Source organism: Haemaphysalis longicornis, unplaced genomic scaffold (assembly GCF_048455015.1).
Source record: "Haemaphysalis longicornis isolate Haplotype H1 unplaced genomic scaffold, Haemaphysalis longicornis Haplotype H1 scaffold_6, whole genome shotgun sequence".
NCBI lineage: Eukaryota > Metazoa > Arthropoda > Arachnida > Ixodida > Ixodidae > Haemaphysalis > Haemaphysalis longicornis.
The window spans coordinates 42,608,188-42,626,421 of NW_027526407.1; the positions used below are offsets into that span (position 1 = coordinate 42,608,188).

An 18,234-nucleotide genomic window follows, 5' to 3' on the forward strand; every position below is an offset into this window, starting at 1 on the left:
GAAGGTTTACGAAGTTTTCGAATCGCAAAATTCGGGAAATTCGATGCCGGCGAAAATAAAGGTGTTACAGTATGTGGGTGAAAGGTGAAGTTTTCATGAAACACTAAGCCTGGGAACGCATGTGCAGACCTTAAAGATTAATGCACTTTTGGCATACAACAATGGATAAGAGGTATTCATGCCGCTGCCTTGTTAACAGAAAATGTAAAGCCAGGCGCTGTAAATGACAGCTAAAACTAGTTTGCGAATTCTTAAACTGCCATTCTGTTTTTTTCTTCTTCCTCAGAAGAGGGGGGGGGGGGGGGGGAGGCGGGAGCGGACATGTCCCGATAGCAGAGCATCATTAGCGGCATTTTTGTTTGCGGCGAAAGTGAGACACATGAAACATTACAGATAGACTGTCGGACTTCCTTCTTGAGTCCACCTTAAGCATTTAAAGCTTAAGCACTTAAAAAAAGAAACATTTGTCTTGGTACGTTCAGCCCTTCTCACATTCACCTTCAGCTGCAATTTGAATGAAAAGGTTTTAACCTTGACAGCAGAAACGCCCAGGGCCTGTTAACGCGGAGGCGACGCTCCTCGTCAAGCTGTGTCCACTTGGTGGGGGAGCAGGAAATATGCGAGGAGAAAAGAGTCGACGCAAAAGCTCCCCGTTTGCCCAAACACGTGCGTTACCGCTTGGCTGGGCCGGTGCACAACGACGCTCCGCGGCGTGGTTTCGTCCGGTGGGCGAATTGAACCTCCGCTCTCGTTTCCACCTATCTCCGTGCTCGCCGAGCGACTGACTGCACGCTGAGTGACGACGCGTCAAAACGTTCTTCTAGTCGTCGTAGACTCGCAGTTGCACCGCTCGGAGGCTAACCGAGCTTGCTAACGTCGCAAGAAAACCGAAGGAAGCGATGCCCATTGAGAAATCTTTGCAGGAGAAGAAAAAAACAAAAACAGGCCGGGTTTTCCACTTGTCGGATGGAACTAAGTGGAACCCGTTTCTCGTGTATGTCCAGCGACTGCGCCGTGCGTATCTCGGAAGAAAGTAGGAATTGCCGTACATGGCCAACTAGCAGGAGAGATGGTCAATCGTATTTCGAACTCGTCGGATGAATCGAAGTGAAGCCCATTCCGGAGGTTTGCGTCCATTGAAATAACGGAGCATCGTTTCTCGTCCAGTGAGAACAGAAGAAACAACGCCGTGGATTTTCCGAACAGGAAGGGTATATCAAAGTGCGGCTGCAACTTGGCGTCCAACGCGCCCCACCGACCTTGATATCGCCAGGGCCCAACGAATCAAGTGTGCTCCTACTGAGGTGAAAAAAACAAGCGATATGCGTTGTCTCCTGCGCGTTGATCAAAATGAAGAGTCTTCTGACCTCCGGGCAGTCTTGGAAGCGAAGTAACCAGCAATTTTCTCTCAGCTAAACGTACCTTTCCTCCGGGCCTTGTTAGCAGAAGACGGGTTCGTCCTCACGGTGTTTGTTTTCCAGTGCCCGCGGGAATATCCTCCCCGAGGAGATGACTCCTCCCGGCGTCGTCACGAGAAACGTCTTTCCTTAAGACTTTATTCTCTCTTACGCCCGGGCTCTAATTGACCTCGACGATCGCCAAAGAGGTGGCTACCTTCTCGGTGACTGGCGTCACGCGAAGGTGATCATAAATGCGCTCTCGCTCTCACCACCCCGTGAAGTTGGCGGGCCGGGAAAGTGGTCGCTCGATAGCCGCGAGGCATTTTCTTTCCTCGGTTCGGGCTGACGACGAGTGAATAATCGGATCGAGTCGTGCGATGGCGACGGAGATGTCGTCGCCTGCGTCCATGTCGTGCCTCGTCCTGTTAGCGGTGCTGGTCCTGCCCGGAGTAATCGGATCAGACCGGGCTCGGAGGGAGCCGCCTCCGCCGCTGTCGCGTCTCATCCCCGACCTCCTCATCGGAAGTGTGAGGACGGTGCTCGACTTTCCGTCCGAGTTGGCCAACTTCTACACGGGCGCGGATCCGGACCGCTGCACGGAGATCGTGAGTATAAATAAGGATCACTTTCTGACGGTGGATCTTGATGAGCGCAGCCAGAGGGGGTATAAACGAAAATGCTTGCCTGAGCCATCGGGGATGAAAAAAAAAACTTTGTGTATTTCGAAGAAAAAACTAACACAAAACAACGGGCCACAAGGAGGAGAGCACGAAGAACAGAGACAGCGGTGTGTCTTTTCCCGTCCCCTGTTCCCGTCCCCTCTTTGCGCTTTTTGTTCCTTCAAAATATACCAATACGCCCAATCTTTAATTTCAGCAGAGCTTATTGTGCGTGTGTGCGCGCGTGTGTTTGTGCGTGCGCGCGCGTGTGTTTGTGAGTGTGAGTGTGTGTGTGTGTGTGTGCTTGTGCGTGCGTGTGTACGTGCGTGTGCGTGTGTGTGTGCGTGCGTGCGTGCGTGTGCGTGTGTGTGTGTGTGGGGGGGTGCGTGTGTGTTGGGGGTGAGTTGGGTGAAATTGACAGCGTAATACCCTAACATTGGCAAGCAGCGGACCTCAGTCGCAGCACTCGGTCTGCTTGTTGTCGGGTCTGCATAGCACTCGGTCTTCACGTTGTATACGCTGTGTGGTGAAAAAAAAAAATGGTTTCAATGTTTATGCAGAAAGCAAGCATTTTTAATTGTGCAGCAAATATCTGTGCTGAAATTTGCCATTACTTGCCCTTGGGCGTATATTAGGTTGTCGTGTGTAAGCGATTCAAGCACTGTGAAATATCGCACATGGTATAGTTTAGGATTTCATTTGAGCCTTTAGGTGCAGCATACTTGTCATGGAGAGCGAAACTGACGAGTGCAATATCCTTGCTCCGGCCATGGGTGGATTCTTAACGCGTACAAATACATACCGGTTGAAAACAACTCATCTGATTTTTCGTTTGCCGGTCTGTGTTTCGGTACTTGCGTAAATTTAACTGGGAAAAAAATTTCGCCGATGATGTTGCGGTTATCTTTGTGTATTTTAAATTCTCGGTGTCTCACAAATGATGCCAATTCACAGTTAAAAAGAAAACAAATAAGGTGAATAATTGTGGACTGTGATATATGCTCAAGAGAAGAAGTTTACGGACCTCGAAAACAGCAGTCTTGAGTTATTTCTTTGCAGCATGGCAGCCCGGAGTACTATGGGCGGTAGTTTTGATTAGTTCAGTACTTATACGACATCTCGCATGCATTCGACAGTTTGTCGGGCTTCTATAGGAAGAGAAATACCCTAAAATTGCCATTTCTCTGGTCCGTATACTTTTGGTCGTGGCTGTACGTGAAAGACGGAACTCCACAGGGTGGCCAACTGGGATTGCGGGACCGTGCTGGTTTCCATTTCGAAGTTCGCAAAAAAAAGGAACTTCGTATTCGGATTGGGATTTGTGAAAGAATTGTCGCCAGTGGTAAGGAAATGCGTGATTTCTAATAGAGATTGAAAATTGATGCTTGCAGTGGTAACAATTTAGGTGATAAAAAGGTGCACTGTCTCTAGCGAGATACATTAGCAGACCCTTGCGACGACACAACCAGTTTATTTAGCAATGCGCGTTGCATTGAGCGCGTAGTTTGTATACGACACCGATCCCTTTCCCTTTCCCCTTCGTTTATATTTCACCTTGAACCCCAGGAAACAGAGACGGGGCGTATTATATGTGGTCCGTTTTCGTGTCCCAGATGCGGACAGAACGGCCGAGTATGAAATTGTGCCATCCGGCGTCCCTCACGCTGCCGTGCACACGACAAATAACACCGGAAACGCTCTTTGTTACCCACGGTTACACGTACGTGTGTTTCTGTCCGGTGCGACACGGCGTTGCGTCACAGTAGTTGAGAAGACGGTTTTTCCGGGCGGCTGATGCGACGTGGAGCACTAGGCATTATTTTCATCACAGAACACTAGGTATAACCACCTCCAACAAATGCTAGTAACATGCGCGCATATAACTAATTTTGCTCGGGAGTGAACGTCTACAATATTGTCACGAAGCCAAAGATGACGCAATTGGCTTGAAGGAAAAGCAAGTTTATTGGAGCGAACTTGTGCTCCCCTAACAACTCAATGAATACACAGGCGGCGAAGCAGCAGGGAGCGAAGTGGCGTGCGCAGGCAAGTGTCGGTGAAAGGAATGCCGCGGCGTCTGCTCTGCGGGCATTTATCTTTAGGCGCGGGTGTTTCTAGAACCGTCGAATTGCATCGAGAACACTGTAGATAAAAGAAGGCTATTGTAGGCTAATGTCGTTAGGGCGAAACATTCTCCCTATCAAATGAGATAATCCGTGCGGTATAAGAAAGAAAGAATGGAACATGTGCTTCACTCGGGACACAGATAACACGACCCGGCGCAGCCGGGCGGTAAAAAAAAACATAAGTAAACAAAGCCAATGCATGGTTCACGACAATATCATTTAAATAGAGGTTAAACGAAGTCGTAGCACAGTGCATTGGGGTCCTCCAGTTTGAGTCTCTGAAAGAGTAATGAATATTTATTTTTTAATAAGTTCAAATCGGTTGGATAACTGGGACTTGGAAATTTGCAGGGGTCGGCCTCTTGTTACATAACATACGTAACAGCTCAGTTTATCGAGTACAAGGTTTTGGTTTAAGTATTCAAAGGTTTTCATGAAGTCAATAAGTTTTCCTAACACGAGCGTATTCTTTTGTATGTATTCTTTTCGATGAAAATGTCATTTGTTGGATCGATGCATGGGGACGAAATGCATATCGATGCCTATAATTATTCTTTGTCTTTTTTTCTTAAGAAGACTGTTAAGCATGCATGGAAAGTTTTTGGATGGCCTTTGAAAAACACCGGCAATACAGTTTCCGAGCTTGTTACGTTCACCTATCTATACATTCAGTTACTTCTGTGATTTTCATATTTTTGCTGGAAATACCTCAACAAAGGCACACCAAAATATACGCTTTTATACTGAGGCAATGGTGTCGATTAGAAATTTTAATAGTTTAATTTGTAGATTTTTGCTCGTCCCAACAATATGTACTTTTTAGAGCTAAGTGAAGCGATTTTCAGTGGAAACAGGGTTAAGAGATGTGCTATTTAGTTGACTGTCGTTATAAACACGAACTATGCTGATGCTTTAGGTTAAGTTTCTTGTAGCACCGCTATTTTGTAATCTTGACTTCTGCGAAGACATAAGAGAACTCCTCCTTCTACACACAATAACTCTGATTTTAAGTTTTGAACGGTTTAAACTGTATTGTGGAATTTAAACGCTATTTCTGCAATTTTCGTGCTCTCGGAAGCAGCTAGCTGTTCTCCCTCCCCACTGAAATTTATATTACTCTTTCGTGAATTTTCCAGCAGGAATACGTTTCCGGCAGGCGCCCTTCAAGTAAATTGTCTGCTACCTACACCAACAAGTCGAAGTCAGCCGGTCAAAATAAGGAAGTTACCCGATAAGTTGGCCTTCGAAATTATTCACAATTACCGTGGCCACTATCTGCTCTATCGCTCTGGTTTTGGCCGAATAACTTTTTTCCTCGGAAATGCACATATAAATGTTTATGAACTCATTCGCCAACTGTCCGCGCGGGCAAACGACCACAGAAGTAATCTGTGCTCATCTTACCGCGGTTTTCAATCTACCGTCGCCCCACAGTATGTATGGTCCTCTTTTACGGCAAGGTATAGCTTTCGTGCTGTCAATCAATCAATCAATCAATCAATCAATCAATCAATCAATCAATCAATCAATCAATCAATCAATCAATCAATCAATCAATCAATCAATCAATCAATCAATCAATCAATCAATCAATCAATCAATCAATCAATCCACGGGGGGAATTAAATTGGGGCCAGTGCGAAATGTCGAAACACTTTCTGCCTGCAGTCTGTCTCTCGAATAGTCCCAAACAAAGTAAGCAACTAGCAGAAAAGAACATCATATATGCCAATTTTTACTTTCTGTAACGCTACTCCCAAGGGAAGAAGCAGGTATGCAGAATGATAGGGCATTCAGACGGTCTGTTTATTTCTTATGCAGATTTTTATACAGTGCGAATTTTCATGCTGCGCTAGGAACAAATGCTAAAGGTGACGTCGGGTAAATATCACCATTTTACGAAAGATCCCTACGACGACATTTATTGGGAAGATTTGTAGATGTTTTCATCACGACCAAACGTAAGATCAACAGATTGCAGTTACGGCAATGTTTGCGCGGAGAAATTACGTACACTGACTGCCGATACCCACTTTAACCTCAGTTCCCGGTGTCTCGACATCACTGAACCCTCAATCTTGTGGGGTGGGGTCTCCTACGTGTCAGATCGGACCGCGAACTTCTCAGGTATACCAGGCGTTGCGGTTGACCTTGCAAGGTCGGATCCTCATCGGCTCGTCTGTCCTTGTTGGCAGCCCGAACCGGCCGGCAGCTAAAGACGGGCTCGCTTTCGAGGTCGAAAACAAACCGCTGACCCTTCGCTTGCACGCAGAGAGTGTAATAGGGCTCATTTATCAAAGGGGCCAATTATTATGCCCGGGGACTTTCGCTCTCGTCTCGCGATTCAGAGTACCGTGGATGCTGCAAGCTCAACAGCTTGAAGCAAGAGATCCTTGTAAAGACCCTTGTTGCTCCAAGATACGCTCAGTCATTAGCTACATTCAGCAGTACGTCATGCTTTCTTTTTTAGGAGCCAACGCGAATGCTCCGCCTACTTATGATTGCGAGCGTTCACATTACTTATAGCGTCCACGTGTTCACGTGACGTCCTCGCTGTGTTCACAACCATCCGTTCGTCTCCGTGCGCTATTGCGAACGCTCTTTTTTTAGAGGCGAAGGGCCCTTAGGGTCTGGGGCTGTTGGCGTCTCCTGTCATCGTCGTAATCGTCTTCTCATGTAGTCACGGTACTAAAACACCGGGAAACTCGTTTACGCCTCGCGCTAGTGAGCTTCGTGCTTCAAAGACAAGAGACTGTTACAGCAAAGCTGTGTACCCCTACCCCCCAACGGTTTAATCTCCGTTGGCAAAAACGCCAAGGCGCCAGGAATACACTTATATACTGCATGCTTCGCCCCTCCCCAGGTTTCACGTTAGTGGAGATGGCCCGGGATTTTTTTCATAAAAACGATTTCTTGCATTGTGTTGTAGGCTCATTTTCGTCTAACTACGTGGCCACCCCAAGTCCATTTTTTTTATTTTTCCCCACTTTTTTTACTCCATCCCCCTTCACTCATTTTCAGAAATGTATGTCTATTCTCTCTCTCTCTCTCTCTCTCTCTCTCTCTCTCTCTCTCTCTGTGTGTCTGCAGCGTTTGATGTTATTAGCACCGAATTACCTCAGCGCCTACAGCGTCATGATTTGAAGCGCAACAAAAACACACGGACGAAAAACATACTAGACGAGTCCGTGTGTTTTTGTTTCGCTTCAAATCATGGTATCTATTCACCAACTAGTCCAGCAAGAAGTTCTTATCGCATACAGCGTCCCACCCGCTATTTAACGGCCGTATGAGTTCAGTGGTAAACACGGAACGGACAGAATATCATGTTTGTGCGGTCAGGGCGATGCGATATTCGGAAGATATACATCGTCGTGAACGGGTACTTAGGCGACCACTCACGTGAAATTGAAACTCCCCGAGTGCTATTCATGTTCCTTTGAGTGCTATTCAGGTGACCTTTGTTACTATTCAAGGGCCCTTGAGCAGAATTCAGGGGATCTTTAAGGATATTACTTACCATAGGCAACATGGCCTAAAGTTTGCACAGTCCCTCTTACCCCAATGTTTATCCTCTTGGCTACCGACACACCGCTTCTCAACGAGATAAATAAGCCCCTCCGCAAAACGCAAATTAACCGTGTGTTGCCCTTTGTCACGGCCCCAGCGGATTCATGTTGGCAAGCCTCTACGAGCGTCGTTGCCGCATTTCAATAGCCTGCTGCAGCGAGTCTTCTAAAAGTTGCCCTTGCCCATTGACGTCGTCGGCGCTGGCGCATACGCACGCATATTTATTCGTGCCATGTACCGCCTGCAGCCGGGCAACGTTTATTGCTTCGGGGCGGCGGCTCTTTATTGCACGCATGCGGGTCGCCCTTTTCCTTGCGTTCGAGGATAAATTACCGGTGCTTTCAGCCCCCACCGGAATCATTTATACCATGCGTTACCCTACAAATATGCGGAATGCATTGCTTTAAAATGACGATTTCTTTTGTTTGTTTCTAGGGGGAGCCTACAAACATTTCTTACTTTGGTTTTTGAGCAGCTTATAATACAGAACGGAGCGATTACCAGCCTTGATTTGCATGCTTGCGCACAGAAGCCCTGTCGGATAGATACCTGCAAATTTACCGGCCTACAAAATTGCGCTTCTGAAAGTGGTGGCGACTGATTGTAAGTTACCTAGCCGTGTAGACGCACAGGTAAATCAACGTTTTTTGGTGACCCAATAAGTGCACAGAATTGGCCTCATGTTTCGTTCATCGGTAGTATTTTAAAGGAACCCTGCAACACTTTTTTTTAATTTTTTTACATCTAAATGCTTGCAGAACGTAGTCACCAAACACACGCAGTACTTAGATTAGGAGCCGCAAAGTACCTCAGCCAGAAAATGCAGCTCTATGCTCATCACATAACCTGGAAACCGACTCAAAAAGATTTTTGTCTCTTTCCCGGTCTTTGCGTTCTTCGACGGCTCGAATTACGTCACTAAGGCCCTGTAATGGCTGTTGGCCGGTTTTTCTTCAGTTACAGCAATGAACTCTTTTCGATAGCAATTTTAAAAATAAAGCCACAAAAACAAAGCAGAAACATAAACGTATCTGGTGCGGCGAGTAAATCCCGTAGGGCCGCTCCGCGCTGGCGATAACTGTAGCTTTCGCAGTGCTTTCAGACGCGAAAGAAAGAGTGAAAGCGTTTATCAAAAATGTTGCATGGTCCCTTTAACATCGGCATTGACTCGTGATAAATTTTGCCTTTGTCGTTTGATACCGTGTTTTGATGCAACATCTGTTCTCGGGGTTCCATTCCGAAAGACATATACGCCTTGTCAAAGTTTTCTGGGCCACGGTTAAAGTTTCTGGCGTCGAAGAATTCATAGAAAAAAATTTAACATTCCAGTGTGAGCAAACCATTTTATGACAGTAAGAGGAAAGCGTGGTTCAGTTTTTTCTGGCATAAAACATTTCAGTATTACTCAAGAAGAAAGCTGGTATGTTGAATTCTTTGTGGCTTATTACATTTTGCTATGGGCTAGAAACCTTTTACGGAGGCTGCACGTCGACCTGTCGTTGTTTTTGTCGGTGAGATGTAGATAACATTGTGAAACAAACGGGATTGAACCGAGGCATAGCCACACAATGAGGGGCATTGCAACCAATTAACCAACCAACCAACCAACCAACCAACCAACCAACCAAATGAATGAATAAATAAATAAATAAATAAATAAATAAATAAATAAATAAATAAATAAATAAATAAATAAATAAATAAATAAATAAATAAATAAATAAATAAATAAATAAATAAATAAAGTTGTACTCCTACGCAATTCCATATTCCCCGACACTCAATGCTGCATGATTGCACTGTTGATGCATACTCGACCAAGTACTTTTTCAAGCAGTTAACCAGAAGTTGCCGGCTACCAAGAAACAATCTTTCTTCTTATAGCGCACGTATGGATGAATGAATGAATGAATGAATGAATGAATGAATGAATGAATGAATGAATGAATGAATGAATGAATGAATGAATGAATGAATTCAGGTGGAGCATGCTTGAGTCTTTTGTCGGCCGGCGCTTTTTAAGGTCCAATGTCATCGTGCATTCTCAGGACACGTACCGATCGGGGTTCCTTAAAAAAGCAATCCGTTAACAAGAAGGGCTATTAATAAATATGCATTATGTAAAATTCAGCGCTGTCCGCTCCAACGCACTGTAGCGCTGTGTTTTGTTTCTTAAAAGAAATTGCTTATTCCAAGGCCCGTGTACTGAAAACGCTCAATATTTGCTTGATTTCGCAACTGGAAGTTATAAAAGTTATTTCGCCGATACTGCCAGCTACAAGAAGGGGGTTGAATTTTTGGGCGTGCACATTTCCTCCGAAGCAGTCGCATCTCATTTGCATATCACTCCACTTACTACATACTGATATCCAAATGTGTCGAACTGGCTCCAAGTTCCGCCATCCGAAGTGCAACCTTGTGACTTCAAACGTATCCTTTCATCTGTCCAACCCAGCCCTGCGGTAGCGCTGTCGGGGAAAGTATCTCTGCAGAGCTTACAAGAAAAATAGGCAAAGGTTTCGCGAAGCTTGTCTGTTTCTTTCCGAGTGCGTATACAGCGTTTACGTTAAACAGGAGAGCCGAGACGCTCGTATGCGGTTTCCCCTGTGATGATTGCCCGAGCGCACGCGTTTACAACGTCGATGTGTGTGTGTGTGTTTGAGGGAGCGATGACGCACCAGAATTGCCCTCGCCTCCTTTGCCTGCGCGAAGCGGGAAATTCTAGGTCCCTTTTGGTCTCTTTTATTAAGCCCAATACCTCGTATGTCTCATCGGAAGGTGACCTTGAATGATCCAGGCTTCGACACGAACGATAAGAAACGCAAGGACGGCCAAGGAGAGAGAGAGAGAGAGAGAGAGAGAGAGAGAGAGAGAGAGAGAGAGAGAGAGAGAGAGAGAGAGAGAGAGAGAGAGAGAGAGAGAGAGAGAGAGAGAGAGAGAACCTTTGTTAGGTAAGGATGACCACTGATCACAATGAACGAAAGGAATGGGGAAAGCCAGAAGTGAATCAAAGCAGACCAGCCATGTATAAGAGATGACAGATGATTACTAAATCTAATTATCGACTGATTAGTCATTTATAGTAGTGATTTGTATAGGCACTTTGAACTGCCTCGCCCCAAATAGAAAATAGTTCCCTGTTAACCGGTAGTGGCTGTCATAAATCCAGTAAGGCAAATATTTTGTGAGTTCACAAATGGTTGTTCTAATTCCACATGACGGTACCTGTACAGGCCCCAGGCGGGACTACACAAGCAGAAGAGTAGATGCAGGGGAATTGAAGAACCACAGGAGTAGGCTGGCGAGATAAGATCATACGCGGCAATAGTAAAGTCGACTCTCACTGAAAACATGGCCCGTTGATGATGATCATGATGATTATGAATAATAATAATAATAATAATCAATCAATCAATCAATCAATCAACCTTTATTTTCGGTGCCCAGGAACAACCCTAGGGTCTTGGTACTGGTACACCATACAAAAAAAAAAAAAACACTACAATTAAGACAAGACAACATACACAAACTATATGTATGACATAAACAATAAAGTAAAAATAGTTACAGAAATCTTAGAAAGCAAAAAAGGAAGAAAAAAAAAAGAACAGACAGTCAAAAAAGAAAAGGCAGGCTTAGTGTTGCAAGCCATGCCACTCGGCCAGCAAAACGTTCAGTAGATGTGAAAAATAGGAACTATACAAGCAAATATTGAATCAACATGACATAGAGTATACGTATATAGCCAAGGTTTTCTAACAACATATTAGGAAGTTCCAAAAAAAAGGGGGGAAAAGCTTCAGCATTACCAACACTGACACTAAAAACGTACAAATATTCAAGCAACACAAAACAAGAAAAAGTGAAAAGCAAGCAAGAACAGTTTGCACATAATACATAGGGTACATAAATTTGGAATGACATAAAGGACTTAAGCTACAACAGTTTTCAACTCATTAGAGAACAAAGTAAAGGAGCTCTGGAATATATCAAGCCGAACGGAATATTCATTGTATGCACATTGTATTCGGCAGATGGACGAGCGTCGGCTATTTAAAGCAACTGGTCTGAAAGCTGGAAATTTTCTGAAAAGTTTATTTGGCAAATTGACATTGATAAGTGTAACCAAATCGTCACACAAAATATTACCATGAAGAAGTTTATAGAGAAAGATAATATCAGCTCGCATTCGTCGACACCGAAGGGAAGGAATGCTTTTCAGAAGAGACATGATGCCGTTTGCGTCGTCTTGCACATGACGGAAGCGGTGCTTAAAGATAGAAAGGAACTTATTTTGAACCCTTTCGATACGGTCACTATTGGACTTGCAAGTTCCATTCCAGACAACAGACCCGTATTCAAGAATAATAATAATAATAATAATAATAATAATAATAATAATAATAATAATAATAATAATAATAATAATAAGAAGAAGAAGAAGAAGAAGAAGAAGAAGAAATGAAATGTGGTGGATTTTACCCCAATATTCTATGCGGAATTCTTGGCAATTGTGTTGGCACTACGAAAGCTTGACATATCGGTATCGTCTCCACTCATAATTACAGATTCCATATCCGTAGGCTTAGCCCTTTCTTCTCCGAAAGACTCACCTCTTCTACGGACGTTTCGATCACTTCTGCCATTTCATATTACTGAAGTTGACCTTCTTTGGGTCCCTGGGCATGCGGGAATCACCTTTAATGAAACCGCAGATTCTCTGGCAAGGGTAGCACTCTCCGGGCCTGTTGTCGATGTCATTGAGACTACGCCTCTATTATCCGCAGCAAGGTTCCGTAGATTGTTGAAACTGCAAAGGCAGCACGAATCAGTCCTATTGTCGTTGCGAGATTTTTGTCATCTAAAATTCTCCTGGAAACCGAATTGGTGCCCCTCACGCGACCTGGAGGTGATAGTAACGAGCCTTCGATGTCGTGTGCCCCGGTTGAATAGATACCTCCACAGGTCTCGTCTGGCGCAGTCTGCCATGTGCAGTTACTGTGATGAAGAAGAGTCTGTCGACCATTTCCTTTTGTCCTGTCGACGATTTTCAAGCCTCAGACGTCAGCTCCTTGAGGTGCCGCTTCATCGCCTGGGGTTGGCATTATCAGTGCCGGCTCTTTTATCATTTGGGGCTTCAGAAACTGGATACGGCCGCCGGGACGTTTGTTCTGCTCTTCTGCGCTTCTTAGAGAGAGAGAGAGAAGCTCTTTATTAGAAAACAGAGTGTTTAGCCGGCGTACAAAATCGCCTTCATGCTACTCTGTTAGGGGAGGGGGAAAAGGAAGAAAGGCCCAAGAGAGAGGAGGGCAGAAAAGAGATGAAAGCTGAGAGAGGGACCAATGAAATTAAGTAAAAGGGCAAGAGCGAAAGTCTCAGAGTGAAGAGATTTAAAGTTTTTGAATTAAGCCAGTGTCGCTGAGGTACGAAAACAGAAATTTTAGGGCTAGGCGTTGCTGAGAAGAAGACGGCCAGGGCCCTAAAATGGTTTTTAAGGTCACTGGACCTTGCGTATAACCTATGCGTGCAATGTTCTGTAGCAAAGTTGATCTAGAGTCCTTGTAGGCAGGACAGTAGAGTAAAAGATGCTCAATTGTGTCTTACGATGCACAGTTGTGGCACCTGGAGACGGTAGATAGTCCAATGCGGAAACGGTAGCTGTTGGTGTAAGCTGCATTAAGTCGGAGCCGATGAAATAATGTTTCTAGATGACGGGGGAGCTGGTGAGGAAGACTTGACGACAGCTGAGGGTCAAAGGAGTAGAGAAACTTGTGGTGGTGGGTAGGATCTGACCACATTCTGTTTCTCTCTGAAAGGGCGTAACGTGTGGCCATGGTGGAAGCGTCGTGTTTGGTAAAAAATGTTCTTCGTATATTTCGGCAGGTGTGGCCTGCAGAGGCAGCGTCATCAGCTTTTTGGTTTCCCGTTATCCCACAGTGACCAGGCACCCATTGAAAAACAATATTGTGCCCAGCGCCTACTGCAAGGTGATGTAGATAGAGAATATCTTGAACGGCAAGTTCATATGTAAAGGGCTTTCCGCTCTTAAGGAGGCACTGAAGGGCAGGTTTAGAGTCAGTGAATATGGTCCAATCGTTGGGCTCTTGACGTAGGATGTAGCGGATTGCCTCTTTGAGGGAGTGTAGTTCAGCTGATGTCGAGGACGTTGGTCTGTCTAAACGGTAGGAAAAGAGTTTACCAGTCGACGGGACGAATAGTCCAGAGGAGGAACTTTGCGGCAGCGAAGACCCATCAGTGAAAAGATGAACCCTGGTGAAATGCAACCTGTGCATGTAGTCCAACGCCACTTGGAGCAGTTCAGCCTGAGGCGTTATCTTCTTAGATGTCATCCCTGGGATGCCTAAACCTATACGAGTAGACGCTAATGTCCAGGGCGGAAACTGAGATGGCATTGTTCGCGGTGGTTGCGTCGTTTTGGGAAGGCACAAAGCTCTAATAGCATCTCCGAACCCAGAACTCTGGGCCGCAGTTATCCTGCTCAGACAGTGGGGTGTAGGTTGAAGTAGATGCCGGTAGTGGACACGGAGCGACTCCTGTAACATGAGTGCGTCCAGAGGCAAGCAACGAGCTTCAGCGATGGTCCCGGCACCCGAAGAACCTCTGGGTAGTCCAAGACAAATGCGCAGGCTGTTCCGTCGAGCCGCTTCTAGCTTCATTTTGTTAGTAGGCGCTGCATGGTGTAGTAAGGGAAGGCTATAGCGTATGAGGCCATCGACGTAAGCTTTGTGAAGCTGTAGCATCGACCCGCAGTTGCTGCCCCAGCGGGAACCGGCAAGGTATCTTAGAACCTGAGACGTCGCAGAGATGCGGGCACACAGTCTTTTTATCTCAGGCGACCAGGAGAGATTACGGTCGATGATTACGCCAAGATACTTGTGGGTCCGGGCGTACGGGAGGGCTCGTCCACTCAGCAGAATAGGGTACTGATCCATGCGCTTCCTTGTAAACGCCATTGCAACGCTTTTCTCATGCGATAAGTGAAGTCCACGAGCAGCAAGGTAGGTTGAAATGGAGAAGAGGGCCTTCTGGAGACGTTGCTGAGTGGTGCGTCGGGAGCGTGCTGCGTGCCAGATACAAATGTCGTCTGCGTAGATCGTGATGTTAACTCCCCGCGGTAGGCACCGTTTCAGCTCTATGAGAGTCAAATTAAATAGCAGTGGACTTAAAACGGCTCCTTGTGGAACACCTTTTTCGACGGGGAAACGTGATGTGTCACCATCAGAAGTGCGCATGAAAAGCTGACGTCCAGCAAGGTAATCCTCGATCCAGGCGTAGAGTCTTCCTCCAAAGCCATGTACTGCAAGAGCAGTTAGAATGGCTGTGTGTGTGACACATTCGTAGGCAGCTTTTATGTCTAGGAAAATTGCGATTGGTATGCGGCTAGAATCCAATTGCTCCTCTACTGACGAGATAAGGGCAATTATATTGTCAATAGACGATCTGTGCCTACGGAATCCATTCATCTCTTGCGGGTAAAGGCGTCGGCTTTCGAGAAACCAGGACATTCTTTTATGTACCATCTTCTCCATCAGTTTCCCAATACAGTTCAACAGAGCTATAGGCCGAAAAGAGGAATAACACGTGGGCGGCCGGCTAGGCTTTAGAACAGGAGTAATTTGGGCGAGCTTCCAATCAGAGGGCAGCGTACCGCTCACCCAAGAGGAATTGTAGAACTCAAGGAGATGGAGCAGGGCATTGTGAGGCAAGTGCGTGAAGGTTGCGTAACTAACGCCATCCGGACCTGGACACGACTTGGTTTTTATATCGGAGATTGCTGCTGTCAGTTCTTGTAATGTAAAAGGCAGGTCCAGTGCTGGAACGGCTGATTCTGGAGGCCTAACAGGTGGAAGTGTATTCAGCGTTGATGAGGAGAGGATCTTGCAATATTCCTCTGCGACCAATTTCAAAGAGGAGTGCTCGTGCAGTGAGAGGGCAACAAAAGGGCGCAGCTGCTTAGGTTGCGTGCGTAACCCTTTGACAACACGCCAGATGCGCGTCAACGGTGTGTGAGTATTTAACGTTGCACAAAAGTTCCTCCACCGTTGTCGCTGAAGCTTGTATAGGTGACGCATTTCATGTCTCTGAGCCCTTCTAGAAGCTCGTAAATCTTCTAGATATTTTGTACGGAGGGCTTTTCACTCCGCACGGCGACGAATGGCACATAATCTTTGGTACTCAGCGTCATTATTGGGTTGATTCCAGCGTTTTGTTCTTAAGCATGTGGAATTCCGAAAACAGTCAAGTATCGCTGGGATAATTTCGTCATCTCGAGTCGCTGCCGTAATGCAGGTTCGTATGGCTTCCACGAAAGCTCTCCAGTCTGTGCACGCGACCTGTTCTTTGTAAGTCTGAGAGTGCGAGTCACGAGTTGATATCAAAATCAGGTAGTGGTCACTTCCTCTTGTCTCTAAGTCTGTGCACCACGTGCATTTTGCGGAAAAGCCAGCAGTGACGAATGATAGATCGATACAGCTGGTTGTTTTGAGGGATTTGAGGAAGGTAATGCTGCCATCGTTTAGGGGTTCAATGCCATGTCTAATTAGGAGGTCCGCGAGTTTTGCACCACGTAGGCTTGTCTGGGAACTGCCCCAAATTTCATTATGAGCGTTAAAGTCCCCACAGATAATGTGCGGCTTGTCAGTCGACGTGATGAGGTTGTCCAGCCTGGTCTCATCAAACGTGGCGTTGGGTTGTAAGTACGCTGCGATAAATGTGAAAGTCTGAGAACCAATAATTGTAGTTGCGCAGACGTACTCATTTGTTTCGTGCTGTGAGACTGGAATTTCAACTGCCGGAACGTCAGTACGGAACCCGATAAGAAGCCGGCTTGTACCGCTTACTCGTTGTGAGTGGATGAAATAGTAACCACTCAAGCCGAAATTCTGATCTACTCGTGACTCTGAAATGACAACGAATGGGAATCGGTAAGTGTGAAGAAGCTGACGTAGATCACCGAGCTTCGACCTCAGACCACGAGCGTTCCACTGGAAAATGGTGCATCGTTTTAGGTGACTGTTCAATGACACTGTTGGCGATGGTGATGCCGTCATTGTTTCCCGATGGTGAATGGCACACCAGGTAGGGAGCAAGATGCTGCTAGCAGAGGTTCCAAAGCCAACGCTTCATAGAAAATTCCAAAAGATTCACAACCTAATTCGTATCTTATTCTGGAACCTCACCAGAGCCCTCCAAACGTATCCATTGCAGTTTCTTTTTTGTATTATTATTATTATTATTATTACTCACCTCCTCCTCCTCCTCCTCCTCCTCCTCCTCCTCCTCCTCCTCCTCCTCCTCCTCCTCCTCCTTCTTCTTCTTCTTCTTCTTCTTCTTCTGCTTCTTCTTCTTCTTCTTCTTCTTCTTCTTCTTCTTCTTCTTCTTCTTCTTCTTCTTCTTCTTCTTCTTTCTTTCTTTCTTTCTTTCTTTCTTTCTTTATTTCTTTATTTATTTTGTTTCAATATTGACTAATTTCCAATCTCGATTCCTCAAAAACAAGAAGAAAAAAGCTTCCAAAATTTTCTAATTTTCCTCGAATCATCCACCTAGGCAGCAATCTCATTCGAATTAGCGACTGATGTTTGGCCGATCCCCTGATTGGGTATGCGCCATTTTGTGAAGGAACAACAACAAGTAAAATAACATTGGCAGGGGTTCTCCTTTCTCTGAAATCGTTACCTGTAGGTTCCCCTCCTGCGCCTGGGTATCACCTTGTAGGTGCCCAATTCATTGTCATTTGGCGTAGTGGGGCTTGGTTGGTGCAAAGGGGATGTTTGTCGCGCTCTTCACTCTTTTATTGCCGAATCAGGTCACTTGCCTTGTTATTATATCGCATCAACCAATTTTGTAATCGTTTATTAAAATACCTCTTGTTACAGCAGTATTGATTTTTTTGTTTTAGGTTCTCAAACTGTTAGCATCACTTTATCCACGATTCTCCCACTTCTGTTTTCCATTGGTTTGAATTCGTAAGCTTCTTCAACCACAATCAGACTTGGCCAATCCCCCAGACTGGGTACGTGCCATTCCTATTATGGCTCCAACTATCCAATTTACCAACCAAATAAGAAGATTACGATGATAGTTCAACGCCGTTGCAGTTTACGGAAAAATGCCTCCTCCTTTTGCTGCAGGAACCAATGGCTGATGATGATATCTTAATTGTTCTCGTCAGGATCTTCGAAGGGGAGATAAAGACCTACGGGGCACAAAAGAAGTCCGTATGATGTATAAATGCGAGAGAATTGCTTGTCGCTGAGTGGGTCGTTGAGTTTGGTATTGCGACGAAATGTTGCTGCGTTTTGTTTTCTAGTGTCGCGCTACCTTTCTATAAATTTTAGATTATCCAATTTTAGATTATCGTGTTTCGCGGCACTGTGGTATTGAGCATGTGTGGCTGGCTGTCGTCCGTTGCTTTTAATACAATGGAGATGGAAGCAGCACTATATCCCGTGTTATCTG

General features: G+C 45.5%; 1 protein-coding gene across 1 annotated transcript in view; it reads left to right on the forward strand.

The window, feature by feature from the left end:
- Positions 1 to 740: 740 nt before the first annotated feature.
- The window catches only part of LOC144142527 (lipase member J-like), a 58,393-nt gene continuing 40,899 nt past the window's right edge, over positions 741 to 18,234 (forward strand). The window contains exon 1 of the mRNA XM_077674110.1: positions 741 to 2,005. Within this exon, the coding sequence (XP_077530236.1) occupies positions 1,778 to 2,005 (228 nt within the window). The 5' untranslated portion in view covers positions 741 to 1,777. The remainder of the gene's footprint in view (positions 2,006 to 18,234) is intronic.